This window comes from Cyrtonyx montezumae, unplaced genomic scaffold (genome assembly GCF_038088225.1).
Source record: "Cyrtonyx montezumae isolate F1298 unplaced genomic scaffold, pur_monq_1.0 scaffold_23, whole genome shotgun sequence".
In the NCBI taxonomy this organism is placed as follows: Eukaryota; Metazoa; Chordata; class Aves; order Galliformes; family Odontophoridae; genus Cyrtonyx; species Cyrtonyx montezumae.
The window spans coordinates 4315865-4336587 of NW_027071970.1; the positions used below are offsets into that span (position 1 = coordinate 4315865).

At 46.1% G+C, this 20723-nt stretch overlaps 1 protein-coding gene across 1 annotated transcript in view; it reads left to right on the top strand.

Moving 5' to 3' along the window:
- The first annotated feature begins 12339 nt into the window (after nucleotides 1-12339).
- The window catches only part of SPECC1L (sperm antigen with calponin homology and coiled-coil domains 1 like), a 49197-nt gene continuing 40813 nt past the window's right edge, over nucleotides 12340-20723 (top strand). The window contains exons 1-3 of the mRNA XM_065738928.1: nucleotides 12340-12522; nucleotides 16896-17055; nucleotides 17979-19606. Of these exons, the coding sequence (XP_065595000.1) occupies nucleotides 12370-12522; nucleotides 16896-17055; nucleotides 17979-19606 (1941 nt within the window). The 5' untranslated portion in view covers nucleotides 12340-12369. The remainder of the gene's footprint in view (nucleotides 12523-16895; nucleotides 17056-17978; nucleotides 19607-20723) is intronic.

A 20723-nucleotide genomic window follows, 5' to 3' on the forward strand; every position in this document is an offset into this window, starting at 1 on the left:
GCTGAAACATTAAAAGCTTCATTAGAAATATTTCAGGTTGTTAGGACAGACTGCATCTCCAGTTTAAGAAGAGGAAGAAGCAGAAGTTTCATGGCATTTAGAAACTATTCTCAAATTCGCATGGATTTTTCTTTTTTTAGCACTGATCAGTTTGTTAAATTTCTTTAAAAAGTAAAGCAAAAAAAGGGAGAAGTTTTAATGATGGGCAAGAAATAACAAGCGCTAGATCGTTCTCAGCTTTGTTTTGGTGTGTGCTTTTTATGGGAGGAGACTGAAATTAAACTGAAACCCGTCCATTGAAATGCTGCTGGTGTTCTTTATTCTTGCACAATTTTACACAAGTTGAGATAGTAGCCGAGCTATTTCGGGCTGTATTTTAACGCTGCTATTTTTTAATGTATCAGCTAAGGGCAAAATACTGTGTGCTGAGTGCAGCTGCTGATGCCAGCCGCCTGCCTTGGCTGTGACCGCGGCATGCCCACGTCGGGGCAGTCAGCGTGCAATGAAGCGGAGCTGCAGTGCGGCCACGAGGTGGCAGCAGCACCGAGCGCTGATGGGACCCGCAGGGTTTTACTCGTTATACTTGTTTGAAATTGTGTTTTACAGTTGAGTCACTTTTATATGAGTTTATTTAAATGGATGTACTGCTCTGTAAAGCATGCTCGGGTCTCCGAGTTTGCCTGCCACGCACTGTGACGCTGGAAGGCATGACAACGTGTTCATTGATCTTAATGTACCACTCTTTGAAGTATGTGTAAAATATAAAATTACCAACGTGGCTTCTAAAGATACTTAAAATCTGATGGAGAAAAAATCGACCATCTCTGTTTCCTCACTGGTTAAATTTTTATTTAGCCCAGGTATGCTTTTCTTGGTAAGCTTTGCTACCGTTCTGTTGTAGCATTGCCTGAAAAATACATCTGATACCATCCACGTCCTTTAAGGTGGGGTACTTGCAGCTGAGGTCGTGGAGCCTTCCAATTTATATCAGCAATCCTCTATTCTCACCTGGAATTAAATGGACACCTGTATGTATTCTGTGAAAGCTTTCACTGCGTAGATTCAAGTACACGGATCATCCTTACCATCAACAAAAGCTCTGAAGGAAGTACTTACAGCTAATTATTATTTCTTACCGAAGTCTTAGGGAAGAAAGATGACGTAAATTGAAAAATGAATCACCATAATTAGGAATCACTCTGATAACATGGTCTGGAACTGTACAGAGCAGAAGATCTCCTTTCAGGTTACAGAAGACAACCTGTGGCCTCAGTAACTGAGTGTCTTGTCAGCAAATAAACATTAATTTAGGAACACCAGGAATTCAGCTGCTGCAGCTGCCTTTCTCACTACTGAAACATCACAGTTCAGTGCCAAGAAAGCAAAGCTTATCACATGCTCTCTACATTCTTTTTTCCTCTATGGCAACAGTTACGGAGGAGCACCAGAGTCTGTGTTTTACCAAAGGTGAAACGCTACTGCAAAGAAAAAGGGAAGCAGGAAGTTAAGAGTACAGCTTGAGCTAAAGAGCCTGCTTCTGAGCTGCAAGGATAGGATAGCACAGCATGCTGCGGTGATGGAACGCTGGAAACGGGAGGACCAAAGCAAACAGAGCATCATCTTGGTTCTGCCAGATGCCTAGATGTAGGCCTGGGTCAAGCAAACATGCTAACGCTACTGCTAAGAAGTAGAAAACTACTCAAGGGCCTCCACTGCTGGTTCTTCGTGCTGCCACCTTATAGTAGAATTGGAGGACACCTCTGTAAAAGCACGCAGGTGACCTGTGCAAATACCGGCCATGTCATTTTCACTTTTTACCGTCACGTTTTGTATTTCAGTAAGAGGCACCCTTCCTTCCCAATAGAAACCATGTTATTCTATATGCAGACAGGAGCTGATGGCAGGGCCATTCCTGCAGATGGCTAAAGCATTTCCAGTCTTCTGGCACAGAGTGGAGCAGGCAGCGTTAAAGCTCTAGGCTTGTGCAGGCTTGTTTTGCAAGTGAAATACATCCTATTTTCTATTTTTTTGCCAGGCATACTTGGGAGTGAAAATGATTACAGAGTGCCCATACCTAGAAGAAATGTTTGCTTAACTGCTCTGCCTTAATTGCAGTCATGCTCAAATCATCTCATCAAAACGATTCGTCAGGATGGTGAATTCCTGTTGGATTTTCTGCCAGGGCTTTTGTTTGTGGAATTATTGCACTCTTTTTCCCTACTGACAAGATGTTCATGATTTCAAGGCATTCTACAGATCAACTGTTTATCTGTGGAGTGATTTCTATTACAGGACCAGTTTACATCCCTGTGCATATATGGAAGAGCATGCCTGTATACAAAATAGCTTCCCACCTGGAAAGAGAACACAGCTGCTTCCCAAAGGAACCACAATGGGAAGAGCCCACCAGTGAGCAGATGGCCTTGGTCCTTAGGGGCTCATTTTGAATGAAGCCCCAAAAGCAGTTATGGGGTTAGACACATCCAGTTTCTTCTTTATAGTGCCTAATTGAATGATCAAACCCCAATGTAAATAGGCAAGCTCAAATTTCTTCCATTTCAGCCATGCTTTGAGTGAGGACTTCCATAACCAGGGATTATGGATATAGCTGAAAACTTATCTAAATATGAAAACTCCTTCCAACATAGTAGCAATGCAGTGTAAATGCTGACATAGCAGAAGGGAGGCTCTTCACAACAGCCTTTTCTAACACATCCACTCCGCTCTCTTCTTTGCTGCTTCTCACAGCCTAGGAGAAATCATACCAGCACTGAAAATGACAAGGAACTATCCAAGGCAGCAAAAAGTGGGTAAAGAATTGTGATGCTGGATGATGGAGAGCACCACAGTGCAACGGTGAATTTAATTACGATCCCACAGAAGGACACGTGAGATTTTGTCCTTTCTGTGTCCATTTGGTGAAAAACAATGGAAACAAAACAAAGCCCTCTCTTGCCTATATTGGTTGTGTAGTTTGTTCTTACCTCTATTACAAGTGCTAATAACCCACGAAGAATGCCAATGAAAGGCATTTTATTAAAATATAAATACGATTAAATTTTATAATTAGTGATAATTTATCAGGTGTACAAGAAAACAACTGGTTATTGTTTGGATAAGATCATTTGGGGTTTCTTCAGAATTAATACCATCAGTATTTTGTTTAACTCCACCGTGTTACAGAGGCTGATGTTGACATTTTATACTGCTGTTGTTGGTGCTTCAGTATCTCAGTGCTCTGTTCTTGCAAAGAAATCTAACCCTGATAGCTTAATACTGAAAGGTATTGGAATGACTGATAAACATCTCTCAGTTTAGGGCCATGCAAGGACAAAAAGGAAATGGGAAAAAGGGGAAAAATAATCATTCAGGATTTTTTTTTTCCTGAGATAAATGGTATGGAAGAGGGATACAAAAACTGTATTTGGGGGAAAAAGTCTAAGGCATTTGTAGCCTTTCTTTGTACACAGTGTTAAATAAAAATTCCTGTATCTGTTTGTCAGGGTTCTCTGGGTCTTATTTAATTAAAAACTGGGCCTACCCTGAACTCAATGCGTGAATTGTGTTCGATTGAGATTGCCAAAGGTACAGAAATTACTCTTTCAAGATTAGAGGTACTTCATGGTTTACAAAGTAAAAGCAGTGTTAGTACAAAGTCATTGCTGAATTAAAGCAACTGAGTTATACAGGAACAGCATGGAAGTAGCTGGGCAAAATGGGACTTTATCAGGTACATAATTAATCCTGCACCAGGTTATTACTTTATGACATGGAAACGCAGCCACGCTCAGACCCCATAGCGTCCTGTCTGTGTGCAGAGCCCTCAGCTGTAATTACATATCTGCTAAGAAATCAGCTCTGGCCTCCTCTCAGTACTGCATTAAATGAGTGTTTTGCAGCAGTCGAGGTGCAAATTAAATCAGTTATTTAAATCGTGATCTCTCGGCGCTTTAAATCAGATGCTGTTTCAGTGAATAACGTCAATTGCAAACAGAAATGCGCTGGGAATCCCAACTCCTACGTGACAGTTCTTGAGCTGACCGCCACTCAGTGCGGCTCCCAAAGGCCAAAGGAAAGGGAAAAAAACAGTGGTTAAAATCACACTGCAATGAGATGCAAAACAAGGACAGCATGTCACACGTGCCCCCTAAACTGGGGGAAAAGGAGAGGGAAGTCGATGAGCATCACTACTGCTTCTTCCCCGTGCTGAATCTGTATAATACAGTTTCAAAGCCGCTTTCTCACAGCTTCAGTGGGGAGTTCTCCAGAACGGCTCCCGCTGAACCGGAAGACGCGCACCGCCGCGCCTCAGCCGCACTGAGCGGGACCGGGGCTGCCCGAGCACCTCCACCGCGCCGCATCACGTGACCTCGAGCGGCCCCGCGCGAGCCGCCCCCAGCCACAGCGCACGCGCCTCTTCGGCCCCGGGTGGCGCCGGAGGGGGACGGTTGACGCACGCGCAGTGCGGCGGTACCGCCCGCGAAGGGGCGGGGCGGGCTGAGGTTGAGGGGAGTGGGGGGGGCGCTCCCTGCCGTCCGCGCGCGCCCCTCCGCGCCCCCTCCGCCTCCCGCCGGCGGCGCGCGCGGCCCGGTCCGGTCCTGTCCCCTCACGTCCGGCCGCGCCGCGGAGACGCGGGAAGGAGGAGGAGGAGGAGGAGGAAGCGGCGGCTGCCCGGTAAGCGCCGAGCCGGGCCCCCCGAGGGTTCCCTCAGGGCCGCGGGGGCCCCGCAGGCCGTGCCCCGGGCTCCTCCCACCGCCGCGCCCTGGGGCGGCCTGAGGAGCGGCGTGCGGCCGCGCGGACGGGTCGGAGCCGGAGCCGCACTGCGGGAGCTCCGTGAGCGCTCCCATCTGTTCCTCGCTGCCCCTTGGGACGGGTTGGCGGGGGGAGGGGGGAAGGTGGCGGCTCTGAGGGTCTCTGAGCCCGTGGGGGGAAACGAAGCGGCGGTGACGCTCGGACCGAGCCCAGAAACCGCTTCTGGAGCGGCGGATGCGTTGGAGAGCGGCTCCTGTGCGTGGAAAACGCCGCGGGCTCCGGCATAGGATGCGGCCGCAGCGGGCTCTGCTCGGCCCGGGGGCGATCGCGGCCCCGCCCGCCGCGCTGCCCGGGCTGCAGCTCAGCCCGAACGTACCGCTCCTCCTCCCGCCCGGGGTCAGCAGTTAACAGCCGAGAGCAGCCCCGCTCCCCAGGAGGGCAGGGCAGTTGGGTGGGGGTGGGAGACGCGGTGTGAGCGCTCCCACGCGCGGGCCGGGGCTGAGCCTGGGGAGAGCTGCTGCTCTTCCCCACCATATTGATCTGAAAGACTGAGACGGGACTGCGTCCTGTGGCAGCGCGTCGCTGTGTTTGCAGCTGATGGAAGAGTCAGCTCCTAGGCTGCTGAGCTATGGAATAAGGAAAGAACTGCATTTTCTCAGATGTTTTCTTGTTGCTGAAATGCCACGTCCGTTTTCTTGATTGGCTGCAGTTCGTGGCCGTAGAGAACAAAGATGTTTTTAATTCATTCTCCTATTTCTGTCAAATACAGTGCTGTGTAGTTAAACCCTGCAGCCCACGTCTCTGTTTTGTTTGCTCCGAGCAGTTTGGTGATGGGGCTTTTGTCGTGGATGGTGATGATGATCTGTGGTTTTATTTACTTTAGCTCTATGAAGTGCTCCTTTAGTACAGTACGACGGTGGCGGAACACCACAGCAGCATCTCCAGCACTGTGCTTCTGGGGTTCTGCAGCTGGGTGAGGTTTCACCTTCCCCTCTGCCTGAAGGAAGGAGGGTCCCTGTGGCCTTCAGGTGTGCAGCACAGCCTTCTGTGCTGGGCCTGTCCCTAGCAGTGCCTGCTGGGGCAATAGGCTGAGGCCTGGCTGCCTGCTGCACATCCTCAGTGCAGCGCTGGCACCAGCAGTTCTGTCTGCAGTGGAGAGTAATCTCTGGGCTGTTACGACTTCCATTGCACTGAGCAGTGGGTGAAGTGACACACAGTCAGCATTTCAGGTGTGAATAAATGTGTGCTGCCATGTCGTGTGGCATAGAGAAGTAAGTTTATGCCGTTCTTGTTACAGTACAAAAGAAGAAAATGCGTTCTTAAGAGACAGAGCTGTGTGCTGGGAATTTCTGGAGGTATATTTCACAGACATACTTCAGAAGTTCTTTTTCTTCTTCTTTCCCCTTGATCTTGTAGTGTTACAGCCTGTCTCGCCAACCAGGATCCAGTTTTAGGAACTTGTCGTGCCGTTAACACGACCAAATCTCTGTGGCGCAGTGGGAAAAGCAGCATCAGAAATGTTATGCTTGTACTTCCTGACTTCAAAACTCACCCCATTTGATCTTATTTTTAGTGCTGTTACTGAAAAAGGGAAAATAAGCGGGCGTGAGTGGCTGAGTTATACGCTTGGATGTAGCCCGAAGTGACGACTCACAGGGAACATATTTCTTGTTTCTTTTGAGCTCACTCCAGCTGAATGATCAGAGAAAGCCACCTTTGGGAGCACTAGGTAGCTTGGCGCGGCCAGCCAGGCATCACAGGACCCCATCTCTTCTCAGATCAATAATTCTCTGTTAGCATGCTCATGCACACGCATGGTTTTCTTTGGGAACGAGGACTTCTGTAAGGGCGCAGCAACTTTTGATCTTCGTTGTTGTAAGTAGATGTCTTGGGATAATTTTGCAAAGAACTGACGTTGTTGCAAATATATGGCAGAACTGGGAGCCACCAGAAGGGGAATTTGCAAATAAACGGTGAAGGTAGGTGCAAGGATGGACCGTGCTGCAGCACTCGGGCTGAGGGGCACAGCTAGAAGAGCGATGTGTTGGAGCCTGGCTCTCTCCAGTTAGCCAGAGAGGCTCCATTGTGTCCCCAGCACTTCTGTATGACTCAAATGCATATCCTCAGGCTTGCGCTCGGGCAGGTAGATGCCCCTGTCCTGGTGCTAGCAGGGTGTTAGGAGGGATTTGCAGGCAGTCCTGACTCATCTCTGTCTGCTGTTTTAAAACCAAGTCATGAGTTTGCAGTTGTCAGGTTTTAAAGATGGGAGGGTTGGTCAGAGCACGGGGTGCACACCCTTGCAGAGCCGACCTTTGGCCGTGCTGGCGGCCGCTGCGTTCTGTCTTTGGATTGTGTAAAGCTAACAGAGCTCGGGGTTTCCTTGTGCAGCTGATGTGGCACAAGGGGCAGCAGTGGTGGCCCACCACCAGCGCGGGGATTGCTCCCAGCAGGGCTGCAGCTGTGCCCCGCAGCTGGGCTGTGAGCTAGGGCTGGTGTGGGGCTGTGCCCCACGGGAGAGCCTTCCTCTCATTCCCAGTTCCATGGCCCTCTGCTCTGTGTAATGCCTGGTAATTATAAGGTGAGTCACATCAGCCCTGATCTGATGAAAAACTAACTCATCAGAAAATGAGCGGTGATCTCCAGAACTGAAACAAGGGAGAGGACAGAGGAGGGGGTGGGACTGTCTCTTTTGGTGGCAGGGTACAATTAAATGATTTTCACAACTGGCTTAAGCAATCCCTAGAAGGCATTTCCCTCTCCCAGCCCCAGCAGGACTGGTTTATGGATGGGCCATTCCCACCTGGGCTATTTGCTCAGCCTGGCTGTGACCAGAGCCCAGACATCCTGTGCTGGGAATCCAGGTGTGAGCCCTGGGGCTGGGATGGCTTCAGGTGGTGGCTCTGCTCTCGGTGCAGTGCTTTCAGGAATGCTACTGGACCAGGTCAGTGATGGAGTGGACCCAGTGAGCGCTCAGCATCAGAAATGTGGGCAGCAGAAGTCCTCAAGTTGAGGATGTGTGAATCAGCATCTGATAAGAATGGAATGATAGTTGTAACCAGGCTGGAAACAGGAAATGGGACTTGGAGGCTTTGCACAAGTTCAAGATCTGATGTTTTGGATGAATTTATATATTTTGGTTTAGTCAGATGTATTCACTTACAGGTTGGGCCTGTATGTGCTCATGCTGGGAAGCACTGCTCTCGCTCTTCACGTGGCACAGTGCTTGTCTGTCAGTGTTCTCTGTCCCCCTTTTTGTAAAGGGAGCCCATGTACTGACCTCATTCCTCTCCCTGTGGACCTCGTGCTGCTAAAGGCTTTGTGCAGCTGCTGGGAGTGGAGTTCAGCTGGCAGAGGTGAGTGGAGATGAGGGAAAAGGCCACCACAGCTCCCTGCTGCAGCCTGTCCTGGTGCTGCAGTGCCATGAGGTGTTCCTGCTGAGCTGAGAGGGGAGAGAGCTGTGCTACCGAGTGCCTGCTCTCGAGGTAGCACATTGTGCTTTGTGCACGTCCTTCCCTGGTGGCACAAGGAGAATTTCCACTGATGCGGGGCAGCCTAAGTGTGGGTTAAATACTGGAATGTGTGCTTAAGGTTACGAGATCATAAATACAGCTTTGTAGCTGGAGAGCAATTGACTTTTGCTGTTGCAGTTACTGAGACAGATGGTGGGTCAGTGAGATCGTGGGTTCACCTGAGCACACACCACGTGCTGGTGGTGGAGTTGAAGGCAGACAGTCCTCTGGCTGCGAAATTCGTTGTGTGCTTACAGTCTGTGCTGGGAGGTCAGTGCGTGGCTGATGGATGCTTGTTTTTTTCTGTCCTCAGTGGAGGTTAGAAATAACGTCTGTTTAAAGTAGGAGCTGGGAAACAAGGCGTTATTTAATTTTGTTATGAAAAGGCTTTTTTAGAGCACGGCTCTGAGCTGCTCCTGTCACTTGTCTGGAATGTGGAGCACTGTGCCGGTCGCACGTTGCTCACGGCCGTTACAGCTCTGCAGTTTTCTCCAAAGAAGGAGCAGAGGAATTGAAGTGCACAGCGCCTGGTTCTCGCCTGAAGCTCTGTGCTTTCCTCTCTTTGGTTTGAGAAGAAAAACAGCAATGTAAATGTGGCTTGAAAACAGTGAGGAATACGGATAGTGTGACTCAGAACTCCAGTTTCTGCACTTCCACGGCTTGTGATGGGAAGCTGGAAAGACCCTTTTGAATGTTTAAGGCAGGAGGTAACGGGTCTGTCTTCTCCATAGGAGTGCCCACAGCAGTTGTTCCAGGACCCCGAGCATCGTTCAGGTGATGTGCCTTTGCTCTCATGTTTGCCCCTTGCTGGGGTCCATCTGCAGCTCTTTAGTGGTGGCTGTGGACGGGGCTGTGTGTGCCAGCCCACGTGTGGGTGTGCAGGCAGGATGGATCTGCTGAGTGCTGCATTTACTGTATGGTTTTGTGTTAACTTTCTCAGTGATTCCTGGAATTGCTTTACTCTTTCGATGTATCCCAAACACTGTGAAGCTGCGAATCAAAGCAGCGAGCAGTTCTGATCGGCTCTGAGCATGCCTCCATCGGACTTTTGGCTGTTCTTATTGCTCATTAAGGCCTTCTGTGGTTCCACATGGTTCCTGTTACCTGTGCTATCCCCCGCATCGGCCTCTGTGTCACTGGCAGCAGTGTCCCAAATTCCACGTGAGCAGCAAAACGTGAGCACTGCTCACCCTGGGCTGTGCAACCTGATGGTTAAAGGAGAGTGCTTTGGGAAATGTTGAGCATGAGGCAGTGCTGGAGTGTGCTGTGCTGTGCAGCTCTGTGAGCTGGGGCTGTGAGCACTGCGTGCTATGGAGGCAGCAGGCTGTGCCCTGGTGGCTTATTCCCCGTTCCAGACGTGGGGTTGGTGGTGGTATGCTCTCTGGCCTGCAGAGACTTGAAGATATTGTGAATGTGTCTTTTACAGGAGGCTGCAGGGGTTGTATTGCATCATTTTTTCTTCTTTCTGCTTTTGGGGCTGTCTGAGTGGCCTAAGAATGTCGTTCCCTGCTTATTTGGGCAAAAGTTGTCAGCTCGAGTACATCAAAACCAAGGAGTAAGCGTGTGAGTACTGGGCTCGAGGTTTGAAGACAACAGCTTCCCTCTGCATTTTGGACATCTGCTTTGTTATGAGTGCTTCCAAAAGCTCCCTGTCCTCAGGTGTGAGGGATGGCTTGTCTCTGTTTTTACAGCACTCTTGAGAGGGATTCTGATCCCTATGTACCACATGTAATTGACAAATGTTAATAGGTGAAAGGACTCAATCCCTCTTATAATGCATCATAGTGGTAAGAAGTAGCCCCTTCTCCCAGCACTGAGGTCTCAGAGCCGTGGGAGCACTGCCCAGCACAGAGCTGTGTGCATCAGCTCGGTCCGCAGCGAGGAGCAGTGCCGTGCTATCGGGCACAGTGCTTTCAAGTTGTCATTTATGGTGCTGTGGTCACAGCTGTACAAGGGCCGGGCTGCAGCCACGCACTGCCAGAGCTGCTGCCCACATGGGTCAGCCTGTGCCGGGTGCGCTACTGGGAGGGGGTACAGGTCGGAGGCAGCACTTGCATTGCACGTCAGGAATGCAGTCTTTCTATCTGATAGCTGGGGCTCGTTGGGGCATTTTTCCATCCCAGTTAATTCTCCAATTGATACCGTACTGCTGGCGTTAATCACGTGGCTTGCAGCAGTGCCTCGTGCCCTGCTGGCAGGTCGCTGTTCTGTTGGCCGTGTGCAGGGGGCACTGCCCAGAGCCGCTCAGCTGCGGATGTTCAGTTGTGCTCAGCTCCTCCACTCTGCTCTGTGGTTTGGGTTTTCTGAGGTGGGAGGGAGCGTGTCAGGGGAAGGGAAGGCTTTGGTAACTTCTTTCTCCCTGGGGTAAGTTGTGAACTGCGGTCCTGTGTGCGCTGTTCACTCTTTAAAACTGTAGTGAAATGTTATTTCAGCTCCTGCCTGAATTACATCGCGTCGCGCGTTAAACTCCACACGGCTTCCTTTATTTTCACTTACTGAAATCACTGTGCTGTTGAAACAAATGTTGCAAGAATGAAGGTTTTATTGCTTTTCGAGCATGCTCTGGCCATCTTTTCATGTAGTCTGTTGTGTTTTTCTTAGGAGTGTCCCATTTCAGATGGTCCCTCGGTGATGTAGTGCTCTGCGCCGGCGTTCTGGTTCCCGGTAGCAGCATGGCAGTGCTGCTGCATTGCTGACATTCTGATGATGAAACTGCAGCAGAGGACAAAGTTTTCTGTGTCTGTTTGTGCCAGAGCTCAAGAGTCTGGAAGCCATGAACAAATATTTTCAGTGTCTTATAATATGAGGCTTTGTGTTAATGGTGCTGAGGGATCTGAAGATGTAAAGCTCCGGGAGTTTTGCTGACTTTGAGGGAGGTTGGGCTTGGAATCTGTTCGTGTGCAGGAGTGGTGCTGGGCAGGAGAAGCACGTGCTCGTGTTCAGCATCACATTGGTAGTGCAGCACATTGCTTGTGATCGCTGCAGTCATGTGTGGCACTTGGCACACACTCAGCTGCCCATCTCCTTTTTGTGCCTCCAAAATGCTTTGCTTTGGAAGAGATGCAAAGAACTTGATGGGCTTCGTGTTTCTAATCAGCCGTGGGGTACTGAGCTCAGGTAAAGCAAAGCACTCACTCTGTGCAGCCTGGGAGGTTGGAAGGGTGGTGGTCTGTCCTCTGGCACGAAGAGGATGAGGAAAGAGTGCCAAGTGTTCATCCTCCTTGTATCTCTGCACCAAGCTGTCAGCTCTTGTGCCTTTCCTGTGGCTGTCTGATGGAATTGGCAGCGTGGCTGTCTGCTGCAGCTGCTCCACGTTCGTGTGAAGTCAGCTTGGTTTTCTGTGGCTGCATTTGTTCCTGCGTGGCTGGGAGACCAGCTCTGATGGCTGTCTGCTGTTGGAGGGAGCTGGGAGGCCAGGAGGGGAAGGTGCTCAGCTCCCATGGCACAACATGTTGGATTACTTCTTGGAGCCAGTCCTCATCATATTGTGGCAGTATGAAATTTTCAAGGCACTTGAAATCCCATGTGTTTATTAACGTGACTTTTAATAATAACTGGTTTCAAGGAATCAGAATTTTTCAACTTCTTTGACTTGTACAATCCCTTTCTCTCTGCAACTGCTGATACTCCTCAGTACTTCAGTTACCCAGCTAATCTTTTCTCAGATCCGCTGTTGTTGGGAGTCAGTCTGTTGGCTGTGTGCTCCCACGGTGTTTTCTTTCCCACAGTCAGAACTGAAGAATGCTGCAGCCCTAATAAGCCTTTCTTTTGCTAGCTAACGAGCAAACTCAGTAACATGGGTCACTTACAAAGTATCCCTGGTTCAGTGCCATTTGCGGAGAGAGGACTGGAAAAAAATAAATTGAAGTGGATCTGTAGGAACTCATAGTAAAAGAAATAAAATCCTTTTTATAAAAAGCATAACACCCATAGGTCAGTCCCATGTATTTGCTGTTTGGCTCTGCTTTGTGGCTCTTAGTGCTGTTGTGGACTTCTGCTCTTAAATAGTGTTACAAAAATATGCCGTGCTTTGTTTGTATTTCGTGCTTAAGACTTCTTTCTGTTTGCAGATTTTGTTTGTAAATGCATCATAAACAGACAGCCCAGGATGAAGAAAGCAAGCAGGAGTGTTGGCTCAGTGCCCAAAGTGCCTGGAGTAAATAAGACTCAAACAACTGAAAAAACCAAACCAGAGAACGGCTCCTCGCTGTCTGCAGTAACAAAACTCTCCAAACCTGGGACATCAGCATCCCTTTTGAAGGTAACAGCTTCTGGAACATTCCAATTATTGATACTTTTGATAAGAAAGCTTTAGAAGTGTAGTGTTCTGAGACATGTTTTCTGTGCAACTAGAGATTTGTTACACAGGGAGCTGAAGGGAGTTGAGGTGGTTATACAGCACTGGGCAGGGTGATAGGACCTTGTGTGGTGTCAGTGCTGTACTTCTCACATTGCAGTTTGTGGTGTGATGGAAGACAATATTACTTTGCAGAACTTGGTTGCTCTGCAAAAGGAGCAAAGTGGAAGTTGCACTGGATTGAGTGTTATCAGTAGTGTCATGCGTTGTGCCTGAATGGTGTGTCAGTGACTAATGGGATTTGAAGAGAGCTCTGTACCATTCTGAAACAAGAACTAATGAGGTACCTAACATGAGAAACTTTTTGACATTGGTGATCCACATCAGGTCAGTGCAGCTGCATTCTTCTGGCTGTTTTGACCTTTCCTTTGCATGAACTATTACTTGAGCTCAACTTGCACAGGTTGTTTCTTGCTCCTAGAACAAGTTCTGAGGTCGAGGTTCTCTTGTATGTCACTGGATTTAGGATCATACGCTTTTCCGCAACCAAGAAATAGGACTTAGCAAGTTGTGCTGGTGCAGAATTTGTGACCTGGAGGCACATCAAGGCTGGACTGGTGTTAGGAGCCTGCCTGCTCTGCCTGCCAGTCCTGGTGGGGATGTAGCTGGGCTCCCCTCCTGCTCCCTGCCTGCAGCCCGAGAGCAGATGAGCAGGCTGAGGAAAAGAGCTGCTGTCTGCAGCTGGGACCTGAATCTCTGCTGCCTACAGGCAGCCAGATAGGCTGTGTGAATGTAGAATTAAAGTAGTTGAAGTCGGTCCGTAAATAGCTTTGCAGAATTGCCAAAGTCTGTCTCACTCTCCTTCTCTGTTATGGAAAAACAGTTACTGCTTCTGCGATGACCTGCCAAGCTGGCTTGCAGGTAGATTTTTTTCTTCTACTCCACCGCTCCATTTTTCTTAACTTGAAATAATCTTTTGATGGTTGTTGACACTACTCATTTTGCAGTTCTAGAAACGTCTCAAAGAATACAGAAACAAAACCCCTTTGTAGTTTTCTGATCGAGTTTCTTAGGCGATACCTCTCAGTGAGGTAAAGAAGGACGATGATCTAACACTGAAGAAATCTGACCCAGTCTGCTTTCACAATTTCACTTCTTACTTTAGTAACACTTCTGGCTATGTTTGGATGTTGGATTAGAATTTGACAATTGTCTGTTTGAGGTACAGTGAAAAATTCCCCTACAATTACTAAAATTTATCTCAGCTTTATGTAACAGCCAGGCTTACTCGTGCAATTGGACGTCTGCTTCTTGTCACACAGCTGGCATAGCAGCAGCTTGACATAATGACTTCTTTTTCTTATTTAATCTTCTAAGTGTTCCATGCTCAGACAAAAAGTTAGTTCCTTGTATTTTTGGACCTGTGTAATTTGAAAGAATTATCAGCAATTTATTTTGCATGGTCCTACATTTGATCTTATCAATTAAGCTTTTGGTTTATTGCTTTCTTTAAAGGAGTTTGTAGGATCTTCTTAGACAAGGAAAATTCATGTGCATTTGACAAGTTCCATATGAAATTCCTTGAAAACAAAACAAAGCATGGTTGGCATGAGATAATTTTGATTGAAGCATCTTACCAACTTATGCAGTCCTCAAAATAAGTGTGCATATGGAAAGGAAGACCTTTGGGTTGGTTATGAATGAGAGGCAGATATTAAGGAATAGAAATGCACGGGCATATTACTTAATTCAATCAGTAGTAATGCTGAGCAGTTGAAAATGACTTTCAATTCTAGTACTTTTTTTTTCTGTCTCCTTTGTGACACAGCTGTATGCTGGTGATCTGCTTTGTGTGGGAGGTGGGGGCTCTTTAACCACGCTCTGTACCATGGTTTTGTCTTTGTCAGAGTGCATAGACAATGAGTTCAGGAAGAAAATGGGAGACCCACCCTTTAGTGCAGCTGAATGCTGTTCCAGAAGTTGGTCTGTGTGCTCCAGAGTGCCTCTGTGACCCTGAGAAACTGTTTTGGAAACCTTTTCAGTTACCTTTCTCATAAGATTTTGGTTCGTAGTGTGCCCAGGACTTTGGCACATTCACCACTTTCCCACCTGCACACACACGTTATTACAGCAGATGGCTAACTGCCTCCCACCTCCAGTTTTTAATCTGTTTGTGCAAAGTTTTCACTCCCTGAAAAGGCAGTGGGCCCTGAAATTTGAATATTAAAAATTAGATTGTGTCTTCAGGATTCCTGTGTCTGGGCTGCAGAGTTCTGTTTGCAAAATGCAGTAGCTTAAACTTCACACAACAATCTGTAACTAATATTTGAAGTATTTCAATGCAGCAGCAGTAAGCATCAAGGAAAATTCCACGTAGGAATAATTATGCAGCTAGATACTGCAAGGGTTTGAGAGAGGTGCAGTAAATAGGATACACGTGTTGGGAAGCTAATGTGAGATGAGTTATAGGGGCAATCATTCAGGTTTCATTGCACTGAAAGAAGTAAAGTTGTGGGAGGAAATGGAATGTGAATTGTAGTATTGTGTTGGCACTTCTAATCATTTCATTTTCTATCTTTCAGTTTTTAAAGGGGTTCTGTTGCTAAGCAGGGTTACAACATTTCCAGTAAATGGGGGAAACTTTTTCCTTGAGAAAACTGTTTAATAAACATGCAGCATTAATTTCAGTTCCCATAAAAGTATCTAGTGTAAAAATAATTTGATTTTTTAAGTCAAGAGTGGTTGCTATTAGGGAGCGTTAAAAAGAGAGCTGCTGGTTTGTAATTTCTCCAGAGCTTTGCTAAGTAGTTTTCTCTGCCAGCAGTGTAGTGTTACAGTTTCTCAAAACTGTTTACTAATTGGCTGCAGAGGAGGCAGTGCCTTTCAGCCTACTGGAAATAGTGCTCGGGTAAGTTAGGGAGAGCAGCTGGCTGAAATTCCTTTGTTCAGCAGGGGCTGGAGATGCCTGACGTCAGAAAGCCTGCATTTAATGTAGCTCTCTTTCTTCAAGCTGAGTCATGTCTTGACCCATTTGGCTTGATAACATGCACTACAAGTGTTTGAAAGCTTAATCTAATTTCTCTGCTCTCTTAGCAAGGTACAAATGCCAAGAGCTAATAGTCTGACTGATGTCAGACTTGACAGAATCACTGTGATCAATGTTGCTAACTATTATCAAGTTCTCAGCTGCAAAAAGAAACTTTGAATTAGAGTGAGATGCAACGTTGCTTTTAAGTAAGCATATGTAACTTTGTTCTTAATGCATAAAATCATAGTGTCTGGCATACAGTATTTAATGTGGATATATATGTGATACAGAGCTTAAAAATATGCAGTTTTAAGTCATGATGTAGAGCACCTGGCTGGGACCTTTTAGCTGGAATGCTGCTTGAGACTTCACGTTATCCCACTGAATAATACATTTACTCAGAGAATGCTGTTAACCTTTCACTTTTTTTTTTCCTTAGAATAGGAGGAGTGTTGAGCCTATTAGGATTTCTTCTTCATTTGACAAATGGCATTTTAAAGAGTGGTACTGTCTGCCAATTCATACTTAGGTACTTAGTATTTTTAGACATTGCTACACTCTGGAAGATGGATTTTCTGTTTGGGAGTCTGGCTCTTGGGATCCTTGTGCTTACTCTTGTCACGTTCCAGGCAGCTCTTGTGGCTAACAGTAGTTTGAGGAATGACATTAAGAGGTCAGACAAAAAGTCCATGAAACAAATGTCCTGTCCCTGAGGGTGCCTAGGGAGGAGCGTGAGATCGAGGCAAGGATAGATGGTGAGGGTGGCTTTTTTTCCCCGCTCTTGATACTGTCTCTAGTGGATTGTGGCTTAGCATTTTGAGCTAGAAATGGTATTTTATTTATCTTGGATTGATTTTTATTGTTGTTAGCTTTCATTTTTGTTGGGAATTTGTCCAACAGAAAATGCTTGATCATATTCTCCTGAAGAACATTATGCTAACTTCCTAATTTATCTGTTTATACTTAAGGAACTGTTCAGTCAAAATTGAGAAAAATTATACTTCTTTGTTGCTGTGATTTCTTCTTATCTCATTTTTTTTCCCACTTTGGCACAGAAATGGTGATGATTTCCTCTCTTGTGGGAGAGAGGAGACTTGGTTTCTATGGTCACTCGTGTAAGTAGTTGAAGTTCAGTTTCAGCTCACCTGCGGTGCATAGTGCAGTGCAGTTACACTTCAGCATACTCGCACAGAGGCAGGACTGCTCAAATGTGTACTTGTGAAACTGATGGACTCCTTAACAGAAGAAGTGGTGGCTGTGCAAACTTGTCAGCCAGCTGTCTTAAAGCCGCATCTTACCTTTCTTTCAGACTAAGAGTAACGATGACCTCTTAGCAGGGATGGCCAGCAGTGGTGGAGTGACAATGACCAATGGTGTCAAGGCAAAGAAGAGCACGTGTGTATCAACAGTGTCTTCAGCTACAGGCACAGCCATGAACACTCTGGAAAGTAAACCTAAAACTGTTGCAGGTAGATGTCTATATTGTTTCTTAAAGACAGTGACTGAGTAGATTTTTATTTTCCTCCCACGTAGTGTGGTTGCTGACTGCCTCTGAGGAAGTGGTTGTTTGGGCCACGGTCAAATAAAATACTTTCTGTGCTTTGGCCTTGATCCTCTTTACATATTTTGTGATACTGTAACTGCCTGTGTGGAGGTTGTTCCTTTTATTTCTTTTTAGTACTGCTTATGTAACTATTCTGTAATACTAGATAATGTAATTAATCTAAGAAAGATTCACACTGCAAGCATTAAAACTGCAAGATGTGATTGCTTGTTGCAGTCAACATGGTTCTTTTAGTTTCTTAAAAAAAAGAGCTTTCATAAGCTGTTCAGAAAAGTCAAATAATTTAATGTGTTATCAATATGGATGGAAATATGTCTTGCCTTCCTTGCTGTGTTTTAGATTCAGTAATGCTTGTAAAGCTGCAAATCATCAGGAAATAAAGTAACAGTAATTCATCTATGGCTGTTTGAAATGTGATGAGAATAGAACAAAAAAAAAACCCTTATATTTTATGTAATCTTAATACACAATTCATCACTTAAGTACTTGCTTTGAAATCTACTGAAAAGAGTGGAATTTGAACTTGCAGGGAAGTACTGCTGTTGTTTTTGTACAGTTTGTCAGAAGCTTTTAAAGACAAAAAGTGGGAATGCTGCAGTTAAACTGAGGTTTGATGTTCAAAATGCTACAGTAGTATGGCAGTTGAAAGCATACATCAAATAAAATGCATCTGCACTAACTCATCAGTAGATTTATTTAACATTTATTTTATGGGATGTTTGCCAGCATAGTTTAGATAATCAGCCGTTGTACGGCTAAAAATACACAGTCTTGTGTTACAAATACTGTATTTTAAATGAGTGTTCCTGACTTTTAAACACCGTACAGGTTCCACAGCTAAGCGTAGCACTTCATCTGGAAATAAAGAATCGAGCTCTTCTAGAGAGAGAATACGTGATCGTTCCCGTTTGAGCCAGAGTAAAAAGCTGCCTCTGTCTGCACAGGGGAGCAACGACACCGTGCTGGCAAAGCGTTCCCGCAGCCGCACCAATCCAGAATCGGATATTCGGATGAGCAAGTCCAAATCAGACAATCAGATCAGTGACAAAGCCGCACTGGAAGCGAAGGTGAACGATCTTCTGACGTTAGCAAAAACTAAAGACGTGGAAATCTTGCATCTGAGAAATGAACTAAGGGACATGCGTGCTCAGCTGGGACTTAATGAAGACCAAGTTGAAGGTGATGAAAAATCAGAAGAAAAGGAGGCCATTGTTGTCCATCAGCCAACTGATGTGGAGTCTACGCTGCTACAGTTACAGGAACAAAACACTGCCATCCGAGAAGAGCTCAACCAGCTGAAGAATGAGAACCGAATGTTAAAAGACAGACTAAATGCATTAGGCTTTTCTTTGGAACAAAGGCTGGACAACTCTGAGAAACTCTTTGGCTATCAGTCTTTGAGCCCAGAGATCACAGCTGGCAGCCACAGTGATGGCGGTGGTACTCTAACATCGTCAGTGGAAGGTTCTGCTCCTGGATCAATGGAAGATTTGTTAAGTCAGGATGAGCACACTTTGATGGACAACCAGCATAGTAACTCCATGGATAATTTAGATAGCGAGTGCAGCGAGGTTTATCAGCCACTAACGTCGAGTGATGATGCTTTAGATGCTCCGTCATCTTCAGAGTCTGAAGGGGTACCAAGCATAGAAAGGTCTAGAAAAGGAAGCAGTGGCAATGCAAGCGAAGTGTCCGTAGCTTGTCTGACAGAGCGGATACATCAGATGGAAGAGAACCAGCACAGCACAGCAGAAGAGCTCCAAGCCACGCTTCAAGAGCTTGCAGATTTGCAACAAATAACACAAGAGCTGAACAGTGAGAATGAAAGGCTTGGAGAGGAAAAAGTCATCCTGATGGAATCTTTGTGCCAGCAAAGCGATAAGTTGGAGCACTTCAGTCGTCAGATAGAATATTTTCGGTCTCTTTTAGATGAACACCACATTTCATATGTGATTGATGAGGATATGAAAAGCGGTCGCTACATGGAGTTGGAGCAGCGCTACATGGACCTTGCAGAGAACGCTCGGTTTGAGCGGGAGCAGCTGTTAGGTGTTCAGCAGCACTTGAGCAACACTTTGAAAATGGCAGAACAAGACAATAAGGAGGCCCAAGAAATGATAGGGGCATTGAAAGAACGCAATCACCACATGGAGCGGATTATTGAGTCAGAACAGAAGAGCAAAACAGCAATAGCATCGACCTTAGAGGAGTACAAAGCCACAGTAGCGAGCGACCAGATTGAGATGAACAGGCTGAAAGCTCAGTTAGAGCATGAGAAGCAGAAGGTGGCTGAGCTGTATTCGATACACAACTCTGGAGACAAATCAGATATACAAGATCTTCTGGAGAGTGTCAGGCTGGATAAAGAAAAAGCAGAGACACTGGCCAGCAGTCTGCAAGAAGAGCTGGCACACACTCGCAATGATGCCAATCGATTGCAAGATGCCATTGCTAAGGTAGGGTTTACATTTGCTGTGTTTTTAAGATCACCCCTGTATCAAGATGTTTCCTGCTGGTCACGGCAGTTCTTTCAGAAATAAAGGACTGATTATGAGGCAGTGAGAATGTGGTAAGGTTGGGATTAATGGTTTTCTTTTGTTATGAAAATGCTGCAGGCTTTTTTAAAAAAAGTGTATCATAAAATCACAGAATTATAGGGAAGGCATTTGAGTTGGAAGAGGCCCTTAAGGTCATCAAATTCATTGCAATGAACAGGGCTGCAGCTTGGTCGGGTGCTCAGAGCTCCATCCAACCTTATCTTGAATATCTTCAAGAATGGGGCTTCCACCCTCTCTGGGCAGCCTGTGCCTGTTCCTCACCACCTAAGCTTTTAAAAAAATCCTTAAATATGGCAAGTACATGAAGGCTTTTACTAATGATCCATCTAGGAGCAACTTGTGTGTTAATTGTGTTTTGGATCCAAATGTTGTAGTTCTGGAACAGCTATTGTGTCTTAAATGAAACTAATTCATCTGATTTTTTTTTTTAACCATTTGAAGGTAAGTCTTCCTGATAAGAAAGTTTGCTGAATTTGTTGTCTGAGCTGTATGTTAGTTAGTGCAGGTCAGTAGCTGGCTGGAATTAATTAAAAAAAAATTCTTTTAATAAAAAGAAATAAATTAAAGATGGGTAGTGCTATTGAAATAAATAAATACTGGAGCAGGTGATTTAAAGCAGGGCATTTTGTGGATTAAAATTAGTGCCTGCGCTGACCCGCCCGAAGCCATGACCTTGATTTTTGCTGTTGGGCATGGGAGTGAATGTTAAGGAGCCTCTGATCTCAGCTTGTTATTTAAGCTGCAGTTTCATGAGGCAGGATAAAACGGTCTTGCTGTTCCTGAAAAGAGGTCTGCTGCCTTTTCCTTTCCCTGTTGGGTGGTTTGTTTTTTTTTTTTTCAATTAAGCAGATTTTTTTTTCAATTAAGCTTCTAAGACTCCTCTGGGAACTGCCTGAAATTGCTGACGCACATCACATGCACAAATATGAATCTTGCCACTAGGTTAGGGAACCAGCAAGCACTACCATCAGTGTACGAGAGAGCGGACTTCTCTTGGCAACATAAAGAAAGGATG